This window comes from Mytilus galloprovincialis, chromosome 8 (genome assembly GCF_965363235.1).
Source record: "Mytilus galloprovincialis chromosome 8, xbMytGall1.hap1.1, whole genome shotgun sequence".
NCBI lineage: Eukaryota > Metazoa > Mollusca > Bivalvia > Mytilida > Mytilidae > Mytilus > Mytilus galloprovincialis.
In genome coordinates, this window is record NC_134845.1 from 13403972 (window position 1) to 13423891 (window position 19920).

The following is a 19920-nucleotide window of genomic DNA, read 5'->3' on the forward strand; positions in this document are numbered from 1 at the left end:
TCTTTGTATGCAGCGCGGGAGGCTCAAAATGCGTAAATGAGTATAGTGTTTTTCAAAATCAATTTCCCAGCCATGCCCTAAGTGCCCCAATGAAGGATTGGCAGGCACATCAGCAGCTTCCCTTAGTCAATGCACTACTTTTTTAGCCGGAAAAAAAACTTGTCACGTGTTGATTAAAGCGAAGGATGCGCTCCTCCCTTGACGATAGTGTTTTTTGTCTACGAGATATCGACCTATCCTGTGCAGTTGTAATTTGTCAATATCTGTTTGTTAGTCTCTAAACTGTTGTCTTTTGCACATTAAATCGAGCCATGTGTCAGCAACCCTCATTCCGGCATCAACAATTTCAAGACCTTCCTGACTGTCATTTTCGGGGAGGCCTGGTTGACGCCCCATGCAATTTTTTCAAAGGTGTTTGTGTTTTTCTTACCAATGGTGTGTTTCTGAACGTTAGTGAAAAAGAAATTTTTAATATCGTTTTAAAAGTACAGGTATAGAAGGTAAAACATCATTTACACGTGCAAAGCTGAAATGGCACAAAATCAATCAGCAGGAAAAAAGTACGACTGTTTTAAATTACAGGTAAAACTAAGGATAATATCAATGATGTTTAAATATTTTTTTCCAAAAACAACAAAAAAATATTTATAAAAAAAAGTGTTGCTAAACTTTTTTGGCTCAGTATACATGGTTAGATGTATCATATCAAAGAACCCCAAGAATTCATTTTTTGATGAAATCAAATAAAGTTCAATTTTAGACCCTTTAGACCTCAATGTTAACCAAATTTGATAACCGGTCATAAATATTAAAAATCTAAATATATGGTTAGATTCAGCATATTGAAGAACCCCATATATTAATTTTTTGTTAAAATCAAACAAAGTTTAATTTTGGACCCCGATTTGGACCAACTTGAAAACTGGACCCATGACGAAAAAACTAAGCACATGTTTAGGTTCAGCATATCAAAGAACACAAAGATTTCAAATTTTGTTAAAATTAAACTTAGTTTAATTTTGGACCCTTTGGACCTAAATGTAGACAAATTTGAAAACGGGACCAAAAATTAATTGATTTTGGACCCTTTTGGCCCCTAATTCGTTGGGACTAAAACTCCCGGAATCAATCCCAACCTTCCTTATATGGACATAATCCTTGTGTTTCAATTTCACAGATTTCATTTTACTTATACTAATGTTATGTTGCGAAAACCAACCAAAATGCTTATTTGGGCAATTTTTGGCCCCTAATTTCTAAACTATTGGGACCTCAACTCCCAAAATCAATCCCAGCCTTGCTTTTGTTGTCATAGACCTTAGGTTAAAATTTCATAGTTTTCTATTGACTTAAACTAAAGTTATAGTGCGAAAACCATGAAAATGCTTATTTGGGCCCTTTTTAGCCCCTTTTTCCTAAACTGTTCGGACCAAAACTTTTAAAATCAATTCCAACCTTCCTTTTTGTGGTCATAAACTTCGTGTTCAAATTTCATAAATTTATATTGACTTAAACTAAAGTTAGAGTGCGAAAACTAAAAGTATTCAGACGACGCAGACGACGACGTCAACGTGATACCAATATACGACCCAAAATATTTCAATTTTTGCGGTCGTATAAAAACAAATAATAAAACCATAGACTCAGAATGGCAGGTTATTTAATTATCCCAACAACAAAAGACCCTAAGATTGAGAGTATTGAGCAATTACTGCAAAAAAGTTCAAAAGCAATAGATACAGTACACATCCAATATCTAATGAATTTGGTGAAAATATGTCATACAGAGTTTGAGATAACATGCCTTGTACAGTACCAAAATACAGGAATCGACAGATTGTACAAATTTTTATTTAAAAAAAAAATATTCAAAGATATAATTAGATTTTTAAATTGGTAACCTTTTTAGAATAAGTCATTTCAATGACCGATTAGTCTTTCCATGCTCGGTAAACAACATTTTCAAATAATAAAGCATCCGCTTTAATCTCTCGTTTAAAATAAGTTTCTACAGGTACAGCCAAACTTACAAATCAAAGTGGTTTATGTGTTGAAAATTGGGTACGGTTTTAAGTAATTTGTGGTAATGAAATCCCTGAAATACCAGTAATAAATATATAGCATGTATTTAAAATACAATGTTCCAGAAGAAATAAAAGGAAACATTTATATATATAAACATGTTGCTAACAAATTACTGTGATTTTTTATTTGGAAAGACTGCAAACAAAATGTAATACACATCATAAAATGATAAACAACGATACTTTCTAGAAAATGTGATTGCTCAGGTGTGAAAAGAAGTGTTGACTACACACATGACACGAGGAATTATTTTTTTGAGCAAATGCATTGCTGATTAGTGGCTAATTTTATACTTATACAGCATTATTGTTGCAATTGATTTGTCACAATGTAACCTATAAGACAACGGTTTCCGGTCATGGAACATACATATACGATGTTTACTATACGAAATATGCAAGATAGTTACATCCAAATGTAATACATTGTAATCAATTAGTGTCTTAACTTCCGTTTCTACTTGCCAAAATACAAATAGAAAAAATAGAAGGCATAGGCAATTCATAACACAGCCGAACTAAATTAGCTTAGAAAAAAATGTTAGTAAAGGATTCTTTCCTTATTCTATATACACATACATTTGATTCATACTAGGGGACGACTGTATATATATGTTGTTACATCACATACATGAAATGGTATCAAATTAAAGGGAAATTTTACGATTTAAACTTTCTGTTTGCCTATTATAGACAAAAATAACATATTTTTTTTCATATTACTCGACATTGTATTGCTGTAACAAGTTTATAATATCATTGTCCTTTTTCTGAAGAGCAAATCTAATAGGCGTCATGTTGAACTTGTCACTCACATTTACAGATGCACCATTTTGAAGCAGTAATTCAGTAACTTCTTTATGAACTGCTGATAAAGACTTAAAAAGAGGGGTCTGTCCTAATTTTTCTACCATATTTACAGAAGCCTTACTTTCAAGCAAAGATTTCGTAAGTTCCATATTTCCAGCCTGAGCAGTCAAATGAAGAGGTGTGAAACCATCATTTGCAGCTTGATTTACGTTTGCTCCTTCTTGTATTAAAATTTTAGCTATTTCTATGTAACTCTTTTTGCATGCTAAATACAGTGGCGTCCATCCATCTTTATCCGGTTCATTTACATGTGTACCGTGCTTTAAAAGTAGTTTAATGATATCTACCTTTCCGTCGCGACAAGCAATGTACAGAGGAGTTAAATTATCTTTCTCCATTTTATTCATATCTGCTCCATGTTGTAACAGTATTGGTATCAAGTTTAAATGTCCGCGTTCACAACAAATATGAAGAGGTGTCCTACCATATTTTTCTGTTTCATCAACTGAAACATCATGCTGAAATAGTTCTTCAACAATCTGTTCATTTCCACTGAAGCAAGCTAGATGTAGAGGAGTGGTTGATTTTTTGTCTTTAGCACAAGCATTTGCTCCGTTTAACAGAAGGAGGGAAACTGCTTTCTGTAGACCTTTTGTACATGCCAGATGAAGTGGAGTCTTTTCGTATATGTTTGTGCAGTTGACATGTGCCTTGTAGTCTAACAAAATTTTGATGATATTGACATTATCCTCATTACACGCAACATGAAGCGGCGTATTCTTATTCTCGTTATGGAGAAAAACGTCTGCATTGTTATTTAATAACTTTTTAACAATTAGCTCATGACCTTTTTTACAAGCCCAATGGAGTGGAGTAGATTTATGTGAATCACGTTGATTTATGTCAACACCATGAGAAAGTAACAGATCGGTTATTTCACTGCTTCCTACTTCACAGCAACAATGTATTGGACGCTTTCCTTCTTCATTATCTATCAATGTGCTTGCATTACATTTTATAAGTAACTCAACAATCTCTTTTTGTTTCTTCTTACATGCTAAATATATCGGAGTTCGACTTTTATTGTCAGCAAGATTGACATCAGCCTGATTTTGAATTAACAATTCAACTACTTCTGCAGATCCTTTAAATACAGCCAAATGTAAAGGAGTTTGTCCAGTTTTATCCCTTATATTAACCTTTGCATTTCTATTCAACAACATTTCAGCTATTCTCCTATGTCCATTTCTACAAACTACGTGCAATGCCGTCTTCAGATCTTGTTGTTTTTGTTTTATTATAGCGTTCTTCGACAGAAGCACAGCTACTGTATCTGTATGACAACCAGCGCATGCCAAATCTAAAGGTGTATTTTCATTTTTATCCGTTTTATTAATAAATGCTCCTTTCGCTAGTAATAACTGTGCTGTATGACTATGTCCCTTACGACAAGCCAGATGCAACGGAATCTGACCAAACTTATCGTCTTTGTTTAACAAACATTTGTCTAAATCCAAGAAATATATTAGGTAGTCGTCATAACCTTCTAAGGATACAGCATGCAAAACTGTTGAACCGTCTTCAGAGTTATTTAAATCATTCCTTTTTAATATGGTTTCCATATACAAAGTAAAGGCTTTTCTGAATTGAGGAAAGGCATTCTGCGTATCCGTTATAACATCCCAGAACAACCCTTGTTTAATATCAATTAAGATTCTGTCAAAGTATGTTTTTTCTAATACAGGTGGAATCATAATTGTAAGCTTTGGAGGACGTACCCCCAGAGACTGAAACTGAACTCTATCCTTTAGAAACGACGACTTACCATATTTCAGTAAACTTCGTAGGATATGTTGACTCATGACATGTGCAATTATATACAATAAAGTTTCGTTCATAAAGGAAAACCCATTTTCCGTTTCCATGCAATAAGATCCAACTAATGCATTTAGACAAAGCAGTATTGAATTTTTTGATGGCGTTTGGGTATAACCAATTTCATTTGCCAAACAACGAATAAGTTCACTAAAATTTCCATCTTGAATTCGATTATTGTTATCATGGATAAGTTTGTCTTTTTTAACATTATTGTTCAAAATCACTAATAGTGCTAATGAAAAGTAATGAAAATCTTTGGTTTTATTATATTGTTCCATCTCTGCGGCCACATAACAATAGGGTGTTGAAAAATATTCTACAACAGTCTCTTTCATATCGGATGAATAATCTGCGCACAGTGTAGGAAAGAAGCTAAATTTCATAATGACTTCACTGCCTAATTGGTCTATTGTCTTTGAGCTTAAATATGATTTTCCTATTGTGCGCCGATTGTCTTCAGTAAACTGCAAGCCGTCTGCAATAAGGTTGTGGTGAACAAAAGATGAGTTCACTGTAACAATGTCAACTGACCTATAAATATATGACCTACAAGTTGCTAATATTTTAAAATCTTTATTTCTATCCTTAAGCGTAGGCACCAAATTACCTTGCTTATTCCACCACATAGTATCATACTCGTGTATATTATACTTTCCAAATATATCATCAATGATAAATATCTGCTTCTTATCTTTAGATGCATATTTGACTATGTCATCTGGATTTGTAACAATCAATAGTTCAAATTCCTCGGTTTCCTCCATAGCTAATGCTACGTGATAAGCCAGGAACGACTTTCCACTGCCTTGTGGTCCTGTAACAAGGATACACTGATCTTTCTTCATGCTTTTCAATATCGTTTTGGATGCCTTGGTTTCAACAAATCGATACAAACGTTCTTTCCACTGCTTCTTTTCATAATTCTGTAGTTCTAAAATACATAATAATATCACCTGAGCAATTATAACGTATGTTTTAAAATTTTATACTTGCTTGTGACACCAAACGTTTTCCAGGTCAAGCTACGTTAATTAGCTATGTCACAAATGTTGGTATAGTTATCATGTAACTTGATCGCGTTGTTTTAAAACAAAAAATCGAAAAGTGTTAATTTATCTCTTTCATTTGTTTTTAATTTTTATTTAAAGAAATCTAATATTATCTCAGTTAAAAATTTCATAATCCATACATTTTTTTTAAATGATTTGTTGTTACCAATTTTGTAGTGCACAATTGTTTTGTAATAGAACAATTTTTTTTCAAAATTTGACACTTCATTGTGATTTTTACTTATGATAAGAATGATGTTCACCACAGTTCAAGTGGGTACAATATTTCGTTTTTAAATGGTTTTCAAAAACTTCAATCAAATGAAATTACTTTTCAACTAAAATGTACTTTAATTCTGTATACAACTTTTCTGAATGCCTTAATAGGTCTCAACATTGTAATTGAAAGTTCTCATAAGATTCTTAATCTATATGCTGACCTATGAAGGTATACTGGCAGAAATATGTAATGCTTACACATTGTATTCAAAATTGATAACGTAAAACGTTATAGGAGCCATTGTCTTAAACTGCCTTAACTACCTGATTTTCTTATAGACAAGGATAAAAATAGTGAAAGTCATACCGAAGAAGATCACAATAATATTTGGTAAAATCAAAACTATGGTTTTCAATATGGGTCAATATCACTAAAGCGCCTCAAAGTTAGGAACTCAAATATAACGTGTACACAAGAATGTGCATTTGGTGTCTTGTGGAGTGTTGTCTATTTGACAATCTTACCACTTCTTCTTTTTCATATATATGTCACAGATGTCGTTAAAATGTGCATGTAATTTCAGCTCGTTTAACTTCAATTCCAAATTGAAAAATGATGATTTATTTTTTGAAATATTAATGAAAGTGATTTAACAATCATAACACATCTCATTTTTATAAATTTAAATAAAAAGCACATTATATAGGTGAAAACAGATTATAAATCGGTTTTAAAATCATCAAATCTACAAAAACCAATCCATACATATTTTTGTCTCAAGATTGTTTGCACACAGTCGGAAAGCTGACCCCGGTTTGACCCCATTTCTGAAAGCAGCAATGGATGTGATGTGATATATGGGCATTTTTTTACTTGGAATTTGTAGTTTTTTGCATGAATTAAAACTAATTTCCTTTTAAGTGAACATTCTTGAGTATATAAGAAATATATTACTCAACTCAATTATGGATTAAACTCATTTTTTTCTCTCAAAATGTGTCTTCAAAGTCAAGGTGTTGACGAAAAAAATTGGTCACAGAAAATTAAAATCGTAATTTTCTTTCTTAACTTCTCGGGGAGCTATGCTGAATTTAAATTATGTTATGTAACATAACTTGGACTATGATGTGTCAAATTTGTGCCAGTTGATATGCTAAGATACGCAAATGGGCCAGTTAGATGTGTCGATATTTCTGACGAAGCGGGGCCGACGGTAATTCACGAGTTACGTCTCTTTGTTTGACACTATCATGAACAAACTATTGTTATATCAAGCAATATGCTGTTATTTACATGTGGATATTATTAAAAATTATCTTATTAAATATGTTTTGATACTGTAAACATGTGCCAAAAAATAGAGAAACACATTTTATCACTTGTCAGAACTCAGTCCCTGTGAAATAGGCCCTATGTGTCCCTATGTGCCATAATAGGGTTAATAATTTAATATTAATTTAATATTCCAAGATTTAATTTAATATTCATGTTTTGGTAAGTATTTTTACTGCTGCAACCAAATTATTTTAACACAGAAATAAATGTCTACTCAATTTATACAAGGGGTAGTCTAAATATTCATGAATAATGGATCAAGACAGTATTAGAATGATAAAAAAAAACAGGAATTCCTTTTCATTACTGACACTTGCAAGTTGGTCCTACCTTTTTCGTTTAAACATAAAAGAGATCAAAATGAAAGTATTCTGAATGTAAAATCTTCATTATTTTAAATTTATAAAAGTAAAACTAGTTTGCAATCCTTGTATGAACATGTTGTCTCATTGATTTCATGCAAGTTATAGTTCTAATGAATGGACTCAAATTATAAAAATAACACACTAAACCAATAAATAAATGGTGCTGGTCATGAACTTGAAAATAAATAAGAACAAAATAGACTTAGTAATATTTTTCTTTTTCTATTTGAAAAAAATAAAAATAACATTAAAAAAACTATGCATTTTTACATTTATATAAAAGTATTTTAGAGCAGTTTCTGGGGGCTAAGTCAACAATTATGTTTTAGATCACAAGTCAAAATTAAGTCACACTTCATGTCAGTATGATAATGCTTTGAATAAGATTGATTAAAATGATACTCTGAAAGAGATTGTTTGAAGGCAGCAACCATTTGTTTTCAGGGAGGGGGGACTATGGATTTTTTTCCAGACAAGTTGAAAACAATTATTCTCTTTCAATTTTAGCATTTCATTTAATGGCAGCTGAGGGTAAAACAAACATTTTTTTTTCTCAGGGTCAAAAACAAATTATTTTTTATCCAAAAATTGGAAACAAACTTTTTTTCTTCAAAACAATCAAAAGCCACCACCCCTACCCCCTACAGAAAATCAAATGGTTGTTGGCTGCCTAAGTTGAAATTTAGGACAATACTTTCTCATTTACTTTTGCAGGATTCCTTTATCACAAAAAAAAAGTATTATTTTAAACAACGAATGTGTTTTATCTTTTATGTCAGTGCATCTAAAGCAGTTAAGGTTGTGCAAAGACAGTATAAGATTTCCTTACCTTGGTTTAGTTAAGTCATACATTTCACTGACTTAAAGAGAATAATTAATCCAGTAAAATATTCACAGCTGATCTCGCCATTATTTTTTCAAACAAACATACTTAATGTGTGTACATTGACTGTGTTCAGATGCCAGGTGACATCGATGTGTAAGACCGAAAAACTACAATGTCAAAAAATGTCTTTCTTTTGGAATTTAGTTCAAACGGGGTTTCCCAAGCGGTAATAGAAAGTTATACTTTATGATTTTTTTAAATTTTGAGATACGTATTATTAATTGTTTGTATAGTACATATAGTCTTTGTTAATCTGTGAAAAATAGAAGAAAATAATTTTAAACGACGATCAACGGCTTTACGGGATCGTTAAAACATGGCCAATTTGACATGTTTGAGATTTTTTTTTCCTTTTGATAATAAACTCCATGCTCAACAAATCGAAATAAATCTATTTCAGACCCTAATGGCAAGTAGGAAACTGAAAAAAAGATAAACTTCCAAATTGGCGCCAAAAAAAAAAAAAAAAAAAAAATCCGCGAAATTAACGCAATTTCAGAATGGCGGGTTTTAATATCAGTCCCATTGTTGTCTTAAGAAAGTAGCAACAACAGTCGTTTCTAAGGGCTTGCTTTCCGACTGCACATAATATTTGAATATATATAAAATAAAAAAAATATGGACGAATTACATATTATGTTTGTGTATAGGCGCCACAAATACGTCATAATGTTCACTAATGTCACGAAAACAAAGAAATCTGTATGCAGCTAATCGTCAATACTTCCTTTGTGTTAGCATTGTACACAGGCACAAAACAGCGATGTAACTTAAAAGGAGCTTATTATAACAATTGAAATATTATAACAAAGTATCAAGTTGATTCTAGAGTGCATGTGCATATACTGTCCAATCTATATATACTAAAATGTTGACGTAAAATAAGGAAAATTAACTGAAATTTACATATACTAGTAATGCACATTTTGTCATCGTTTGTTATTATAGCAACACTTTTAGTGAAAAGGAAGTAACATTTCTTTGTAACTTGGAAAAAAAAAAACATTACACAGAAAAAAATATTACCAAACTTACATTAGAGGACGAGACTGAGATAACAGATCCAAGTTCTTTTGGGAATGAACAAAAACAGTTTTATGAAAAAATACATACTAGTTCTTATCCATTGCTACTTGAAACTCACAGGGACATTTCTTCAGCTTCATAATCCTTTTATTTCAAAATCGAATGAGGAAGAGGTGGGTTCCTGTGAGGGACCCTTAACAGCGTAGGAATCATTGTCTTATCTTAAAATTATGAAGAACTCCAAATCACTTGGTACAAATGGATTCACTGTTGAGTTTTATAGATTCTTATGGAATGATATTAAGATACCACTGGTAAGAAGTTTAAATGAGGCTTTAGAATATGGAAAGTTTTCTATTACTCAAAGGCAGGGACTCGTTACTTGTATACCAAAGGAGGGTAAATATTTTGTTTATCTAAAGAACTGGCGACCTATCACACTTTTGTGTGTAGATTATATGCGATAGCTACAGAAAGTCTAGCAAAAAGACTACAAAAGGTGCTGGTGAATATCATTAATCAAACTCAATACGAATGTTTATAGCGAATGAACTCTATGCATTTATAGTCTGATGGAAAACATGGAGGAAGGCGACATTTCTGGACTCTATTTGGAAAAGCTTTTTATACTAGAGGCTTTGCAGTTTTATGACTTTGACCATCCATTTATTGGTTGAATAAGGGCATGCTACTGTGATGCCTCTAGTGCAGTGTTAAATTTCAGATATATTTCAAAATTCATTGAAAAGAGGGGTTCGACAGGGAGATTCTCTGTCTTCGTATCTACCATGTATTTATATATGTTAGTGTTGGAATTACTCAATGCAGCTATTGAAAATTACCCTGATGTTACTGGTGTAACAATTAATGACTCAGAATTTTTGTTTAGTCAATTTGCTGATTATTTTTCCCTAGTCCTGGATGGTGACCTAAAGTCTCTAAATTAATGTTAAAATGTTTGATCAATTTTCAGAATGTTCGGGACTTGGGTGTAATGTTGACAAAACTGAATCAATGTGAATTGGGTCCAAAATGGGTAATATGGAAAAACTTTTGTCTGATAAAATATCTTGTTTGGAACCTTTCTGGGAGGTTCAAACTATTAGGTATATGGCTTGAGCTTACTAAAATGGTTAAGACTATGTCATTTTACAGCCAAGATAAACAGTATCAAGTCACTTCTCAATACTTGGGCTAAAAATAAAACTAACATATATCGGAAGGGCTGTATAGTGATTAAAACTTTAGCACTAATCATCTTGGTTTTATGTTTTGACTGTCCTTCATAACCCCCCGAAAGGTGTTTTGAGGATGATTCAAAATATGTATGTTTCAATTTTTTTGAAAGGAAATCCCGATCAAGTGAAAAAAAAAGTGCCCGAACACTGTGATGGTGGCCTTATGATGATTAACATTTTCTATGTTTGTTATAGTGTAAAAATGTCTTGACCGGGTAAATAATTAGACCCCCAAAATTACTGTCCTTCGAACTTTTGCTGCGTAGTTATATTCAAAAAATTTGGAGGGGGAGGGGGCAAAATGTTGTATTTAAGTAAGGAAGGATTGCTTTATTTTGCAGGAAAATTGTAAAATTTTTGAATAAAATTGAGAAAGGAAATGGTGAATATGTCAAAGCGACAACCACCCGACCATAGAGCAAACAACAGCCGAAGGCAACCAATGGGTCTTCAATGTAGCGAGAATTCCCGCACCCGTAGGTGTCCTTCAGCTGGCCCCTAAAATATGCATAATAGTACAGTGATAATGGACGTCATACTAAACTCCGAATTATACACAAGAAACTAAAATTTAAAATCATACAAGACTAACAAAGGCCAGAGGCTCCTGACTTGGGACAGGCGCAAAATTGCGGCGGGGTTAAACATGTTTATGAGATCTCAACCCTCCCCCTATACCTCCAGCCAATGTAGAAAAGTAAAAGAATAACAATACGCACATTAAAATTCAGTTCAAGACAAGTCCGAGTCTGATGTCAAAAGATGTAACAAAAGAAAATAAATAAAATGACAATAATACATAAATAACAACAGACTACTAACAGTTAACTGACATGCCAGCTCCAGACCTCAATTAAACTGATTAAAAGATTATGTCTTCATCATATGAATATCAGGTACAATCCCTCCCGTTAGGGGTTTAGTATCATACTATCATAAAATATATGAGAAGAACATAACCCGTGTCATGCCAACAACTGTTTTTTTAGAAATAAATGTGTTTAGTTCCGATGCAAAGACCCTATCAGTGAATCAATGTTAAAGCCAAAATATGCAATCTTTAATGACCTGACAACAGTATCGTAACTATATGAAGTTGAAAAATAAGTTCAGAGTTGAAAACAATACAGATATTCTGACCCAGACCATATGGCTAAACTCAAACATTAAAATAGATGGCAAGATGATTTTAAAGGTTAAATTATTGAAAATTTTATTTTTTCTTATCAGTAATCTGGTGTCAGATAATACTACATTATTCTCATATGAAGAATTTAAAAAATGTACAATATCAATACTTATTTTGTAGAGTTTTATGGTATTAAAAGTGTTATTCTGAATAAATGGACAAGTATGATAACAGGTAGTTTTAAACTTGTTTATTATATTGAAATTAAATTAGAAGATAAAGTTAAGTAGATAAAGTTAAAAAAAGAACCAAAATCTTGTAATTTTTCTGTAAATTATTTCTGGGAGATATTAAAGTATTGTCATTGTCTTCCCATAATAAATGGGAATTAGATTTAAATATGCAGATTGTAGATTAGAATGCTATATATTCCATTTCCTTAATTGTAAGCAGAAATTCGCATTTACAAAATTTTCAATTTAAGATATATTCTACTATATAGTTCCTTTTTTATTAAAATGTAAATTAAAAGAAACTTAACTATGTATATTTTGTTAAAAAAATAGAGAAACTATTCTTCACTTTTTTTGGGAATGTAATGTAACACAGAACTTCTGGTTATCCATTATTGATTGCAAAAGAAGTCATTTTAGGTGTGTCTGAGGATTTTGTCAACAGTAAAAAGTCAATAATATCTTGTTGTTATTTAAATACTATCTAGTATACAAATGTAGATGTAAGATTTTATTGCCTACACAATATGGTGTGATAGAATATTTACAGTATTGGATTTATATAGAAAAATACTCTGTATGTTTCTTAACCCCTGCACAAAAATAAAAATGGATCAGAAGTGGCAATTGTTAGAAGCAGCATTTTAATTAACAAAATCAATTGTAATATTTATATTTATAGGCAAGTTATTTTAATAACTTATTTTATGCAAACGACGAAAACCATTTATTCATTTCTTTTTGATTATTTTCATAATCCTTTGGGGAACCCCTGCATTACGCTCTTTTGACTGAATGCCCATTGGTTAGTTTCTTCACTATGTATCTTATTACACTTCAGGGGCGTAGCTAGAAGAAAACGATGTGCAAGCAAGCCAACTACCGCCGAGCAGAGCGAGTGGAAAAATGTTTGGGACCCTTTAATGCAGTTTTCAGTCATAGGACGGTTTAAAGAGGAGCTACATGTAGATAGGACTTAATATGTAGTGATGATGCAGCTCTCTCGATCGCCATCTTGGATATTTTATGTGCACGAACATAGATTATGAATATGTAAACATATCGTACACATTATAGGAACATTATGTAATAGTGTATTCCACAACAATGATCATGATGATATATACGATAAATCTTTTAAGCACTTGAGTTTTTGAACTTTTACCACTATTGTTGTAAGTCGGAATTTATTCAAGCTTTATGCGGAAGTTGATTTGTATGTTCGTTCTCGTCGGGGTTACACTAATGACTGGACCGAATGACAGGACCAAATGAAAAATGCTAATAACTTTTTCATTTCTCAAAGGATTGAACTCAAATTTGAAATATAATAAGATTTCATCATTTGATAAATAGATTTAAGAAAAAAAATTAAAAAAATTTGTAAGAAACTTTAGAAAACGTGACATGACCAACTCTGATAATGACAGGACCAACATCGAGAATGACAGGACCAAATAAAAATGCTAATAACTTTTTTATTTTTCAATAGAATTATCTCAGATTTGAAATATAAAATGGTATGTCATATTTTGAAACTAAAATGTTATAAAAAATATAAATTTATTTTCAAAAACTTTCGAAAACGTGACATGACCATCGCTGACTGCCAGGACCAATCTCGACAATGACCGGACCGGATGAAATTGCTAATTTCTCTTTTATTTCTCGAAATATTTTTCTAAAATTTGAAATATAATAAGATTTCATCATCTTATACATAGATTTAAGAAAAAAAAATAAAAAAAAATTGTAAGAAACTTTAGAAAACGTGACATGACCAACTCTGATAATGACATGACCAACATCGACAATGACAGGACAAAATAAAAATGCTAATAACTTTTTTATTTTTCAAAAGAATTATCTCAGATTTGAAATATAAAATAATATGTCATATTTTGAAAAATAAATGTTATAAAAAATATAGAAAGTTTAAACGTGACATGACCATCGCAGACTGACAGGACCAACCTCGACAATGACAGGACCATGAAATTGCTAATTACTTTTTTCTCCTAAAAAATATTTTTTCTGAAATTTGAGATATAATCAGATTTAACCATTTTATACATAAAGATAGGAATAACATAGAAAAAAAATATTAAAAGCTTGCTGTAATATGACCTGACCAACGCTGACAATGACAGGACAAACCTCGACAAGGACAGGACCAGATGAAATTGCTAATTACTTTTTTCTCCTAAAAAATATTTTTTCTGAAATTTGAGATATAATCAGATTTAACCATTTTATACATAAAGATAGGAATAATATAGAAAAAAAAATATTAAAAGCTTGCTGTAATGTGACCTGACCAACGCTGACAATGACAGGACAAACCTCGACAATGACAGGACCAAATAAAAATGCTATTCACTTTTTAATTTTGAAAAGAAAATTATGTCAGATTTAAAATATATCAATTAAAGAAAAAAATCTAGAATAAAGCTATTACTGGGGGAAAACGTTAGGTCTGCGAACACCCACTGCGTTATTTGAAGGAGACGTTTTTTATATCGATAAATTTTTTAGACTGTTAAATTTTTGTAATTTGTTTTAGAAATTTTAATAAGTGCATGTATATAGTTTTATAAAGTCCTTTTATTGTTTGATGAAATTTTACTTTTTGTCTCTCATAATTCTTTTAAGAATGGCATTAATATATATTTCCGTTTTATGATATATGTAAATATTGTATTGTGTATATTAATGGTGAGACGTTAATAAACTATCTATCTATCTATCTATTTGATTTTTTTATTGGAATATTGTATTAAACCGAGTTGTAGAAATATTGCACTTCTCAGCCTGAGAAACTTTGTAGCTTTATTAAATATATTTCTGCGAAAGTCTATCCTCCTGGTTAGTACAACTATATGTTTATTTATCTTTGGTGTAAATATTTATCATATTAATTGATATTTCACACATGCTATATCTTATATATGTTAGATATATCACTGTAATATCTTCTCTGTAACTATGCATTTGGTTTGATGAGAATAAAGATCATTCATTCATTCATTCATTCAAAATATTTTGTATATTAATTACCGGTCATAATCTGACACGTCTCAAAATAATTATAAGGTAACAAACAAAAGGTGTGACATAAGCCATAAATAAGTTGATAAATCCAATAAAGATTGTGATGACAGTAATTGAAATCACATAATAGTTCATGTCGTTGTTTTATTAATATTTTCAGAACAGTAAATAATTATTTCCATGTATGTTTGAGTAAATGCAGGGTCTATCTTGATAGTAATAATAAACAAATAAACATTTCTTGAAGTGTGCCCGACCCTTGCATGCATGATTTCTTGGTAGTTTTAAATATTTTCATAAAATACACTGAATCAAACATTTTCACGGACTACTTTAAAAGGTTTGATACCTTTCCAAAGTGGCTTAAATAGGGCTTCATTATGTCAAGAAATATTAGGATGATAATTCAATAAATCTGAATTTATCTATAGTTTAATGAACTGATATATTATATAAAATGATTATATGTAATAACACATAAATATTTCACGATCTCTTTCTTAAATATAGTGATAATTCGTGTCTTTTTGACCTGTGACTCTCTGCCAACATACGTTAAGTAGCTAGGTCAAGATTTTTAACCACCATAAAATATATTTTCCTGTATTTATAAGATATAATCTTACTAATTATGGATCAGAACTGAACAATTTCATTAAAATAAGAAAGAAATTTTGATTTTTTCATTGGCCAGATCATCAGTAGCCGATGTTGGTCAGGTCACACAACCGCAAGCTTTCTATACGTTTTTTTTTAATATATTTTTCTAATATGATGTGCAAAATGGTCAAAATTGTCATTATTTTAAATTTGAGAGGAATATTCTGACAAATGTAATGCATAATTAGCATTTTTATTTGGTCCTGTCATTAATTGTCGAGGATTGTCCTGTTATTGACAACGTTAACCAGGTCACATTTCAGCAAGCTTTTTATACCTTTTTCTTATATTTATGTATGAAATGGTAATTTAAAATTTCAGAGAAATATTCTGCGAAAAAAAAAGAATAATTAGCAATTTCATTTGGTGCGGTCATTGTCGAGGTTGGTCATGTCAGTCAGCGATGGTCATGTCACGTTTTTGAAAGTTTTTGAAAATAAATCTATATTTTTTATAACATAAATGTTTCAAAATGTGACATATCATTTTATGTTTCAAATCTGAGATAATTCTTTTGAAAAATAAAAAAGTTATTATCATTTTTATTTGGTCCTGTCATTCTCGATGTTGGTCCTGTCATTATCAGAGTTGGTCATGTCACGTTTTCTAAAGTTTCTTACAAATTGTTTTAATTTTTTTTTCTTAAATCTATTTATCAAATGATGAAATCTTATTATATTTCAAATTTAAGTTCAATCCTTTGAGAAATGAAAACGTTATTAGCATTTTTCATTTGGTCCTGTCATTCGGTCCTGTCATTCGGTCCAGTCATTAGTGTAACCCTTCTCGTCGTCCTAAATATTGACATCGTACCTAATGTTTTGATACTAATACACAGTTTTATTTCACGTCTCACTCAAGCTTTTTCAAATGAACCAAAGTTACAACCTGTGTTTAATTACGCTTCACGTAGCTATAATATGTAATGGCATTGGTGGATTTTATACAAACTGTATTCAGAAGATGTTTAGTTGGTTCGCTCTACAGTAGTCGTTCTATTAACCGACATTTTTTGTAAGGTATTGATAATACAAGAAACAAAAAATATGATTTTACGTCTCACTAAAGCTTTAACAAATTACCCAAAGCTACAACATTTGCTTTAATTCAGCACAACGTAGTGGTAGATATATAGTGTGAAATGGCATTGGTGGATTTATTCCATCTTTATTTTGAAAGAGTGTTGTCTGTTCGTTTCTCATCGTCCTATAAATTGGCGTTTTATCGAATGTATTGATACTAAATAACAGCTTTATTACCTGTCTCACTTAAGCTTTAACAAATGACTTGAAGTTACAACCTAACCGGAATTATGCGTCACATACATGTACATATAGATGAGTGTGTAATGACATTGGTAGATTTTAAACATGTACAAACTTTATCCAGAGGACGTTTCGTTTGTTCGTTCTCATCATCAAGCTTTAACCAATAATTGAATGTGTTAAACCTGGCTTTAATTCAGTGCAACTTAGTGGGAATGTAATGGTATTGGTGGAGGCACAGTGGACAAGTTGCAAAATAATGCAGCCTACATTGATCATACAGTTTAAACCATCAGTGATCAATTTGAAAATGAAAGTAATGGCATGTGCGATGCAATCTTAAAACCACATACATGCATAAGCATGTAGATTTGATGTGAGATTCATAAAATAAATTATAATTTGGTAAATTTTGTTTGTGTGAAAACTATTTTCATGAACAACCCCTGATTCAGTACAGATTGAAAAGTCAGAGAGAAAAGAATACAATTTAACTATATATATACAAAATGTATACACATGTACATGTATTTTCATACAATATATTTGGTTAAAAGAATGAATAAAACTACAGGGACACTTACTGTATATTTGTGTTATTTTATTGAAGAAGCATCAATGGTTCATACATTTTTTTTGTACATGTTAAATGTATTTGTTTAATAAGGTTTATATATTTGAATTTAAAAAAAAAAACTAAAAAAAAACATAATTTTTTAAAAACAAAATATTTAGTTAATCAGTTGATATTTAGACCATGTTCATCATGTTCATATATATATATTTCTTTATAGAACATAAATTGGCATATATATTTAATTCAGTTAAACATTGTATATTAATTAAAACTCATGTTCATGCACTTGTTCAATATTTGTTGGTTAAATATTATATACTCATGATACTTTTTCCATAGACATAATAGATTTATATAGCGTATGTACACTGTATTTGTAAATTGATGTTCATAAAAGATTGATTGATAGGTGTTTCATCCCACTGTTGGTAATATACATGTACATGTACATATCGCTAGATGGAATAGAATTTTTAGATATAATCAATTTATATTTACATGTACTACAATGTCAATAGAATATTCTAGTTTTGCATGTTAGATATATATAATGTATATACATTGTAGATTAGGTTGAACATGTTTATTTTCAATAGAATGTGATTTTTATATTTATACATTTTATTCAATTTAATTTAATGTATTTATTCTCAAAGAACATTTTTTATAAATACAATATGTATATACTTTTTATTTAGATCATTTATTCATTCAATAGAATATGAATTTTATTTATTATTAGAGATATATATATATTTGATGTACACATTATACAATGTACATGTATTTGTTCATTAAAATTTGATTTTTAGATACATACAATTTATGTAAACTACATGTAAATACAATGTTGCATGTTGGTAAAAGACCAATTTATATTACTTTTAAACCATGTATTTGGTCAATAGATGTTAGTAACAAACCACGGTTTTGGTCAATACATGACAGGCTATTGTTTGAACTTGGAATTGTTTTTAGTTATGGAATTTGCATGGTTTCTTGTGTTTGGAATTTTTGATAAATTCCATGTAATGTTTGGTATTATGATCTTTTGAGCGGTTAATAACACTTTCCATACAATGTATTTTGGTTAGATAGTGTTGTGCGCGGCACAGTACATTCTATTGAAAAATACTATTTTCTTTGTAATAGAAAGAGTTGTGCGCAGCACAGAACATTTCAGTACAGAATAAACGTGGAATTTATTAAAAATTTCAATAGCAAGAAATCGGGCAGGTTCCATAATTAAAAATAATTCCAAGTTCAAATAATAGCCTGTTACATGTATATGTATATTATAATACAGTATATTAACCATGTATTAGGTCCATGAGGTTGGTAACCGACTATGTTTTGTTTAATAGAATAAGATTGTTATGTATGATATGTATTTGTTCAAAAGAATATGAATTGATTTATAAAGATATGTACTTTTTATGAACAGAATCTATTTTTATTAAATAGAATTTATTTTTTTTTGGTTTTTTGTTTATTTGATACATACATTTAATACTGTGTGTGTTTTAATTTTGTTATTATACATGTATGTTTCGTTTTTGGTCATTTTATATTATACATTGTATATTATAGTAAAAGACCATGTATATGGTCATTATATGTTACATAGACCATAGTTTTGGTCAATAGATATTAGTAAAAGACCATAGTTTTTATCATTATATGTTACATAGACATGGTTTTAGTTGTTTGATATTATTATAGTAACAGACCATGTAATTGGTCATTATATGTTACGTAGAGACCATGGTTTTGGTCGTTTGATATTATACATGTATATTATAGTAACAGACCATGTATTTGGTCATTATATGTTACATGAGACCTTAGTTTTTGGTCGTTTGATATTATATTATAGTAACAGACCATGTAATTGGTCATTATATATTACGTAGACCATGGTTTTGGTCAATAGATATTAGTAACAGACCATGTATTTGGTTATTATATGTGACGTAGACCATGGTTTTGGTCGTTTGGTATTATATATAATAGTAACAGACCATGTATTTGGTCATTATATGTTATGTATAGACCATGAATTTGGTCGTTTTATATTATATATTATTGTAACAGAACATGTATTTGGTTATTAT

General features: G+C 30.5%; 1 protein-coding gene across 1 annotated transcript in view; it reads right to left on the reverse strand.

Annotated features, from left to right (window-relative positions):
* Window positions 1-1796: 1796 nt before the first annotated feature.
* LOC143085125 (uncharacterized) overlaps window positions 1797-19920 on the reverse strand; it is a 66895-nt gene continuing 48771 nt past the window's right edge. The window contains exon 11 of the mRNA XM_076261307.1: window positions 1797-5703. Within this exon, the coding sequence (XP_076117422.1) occupies window positions 2804-5703 (2900 nt within the window). The 3' untranslated portion in view covers window positions 1797-2803. The remainder of the gene's footprint in view (window positions 5704-19920) is intronic.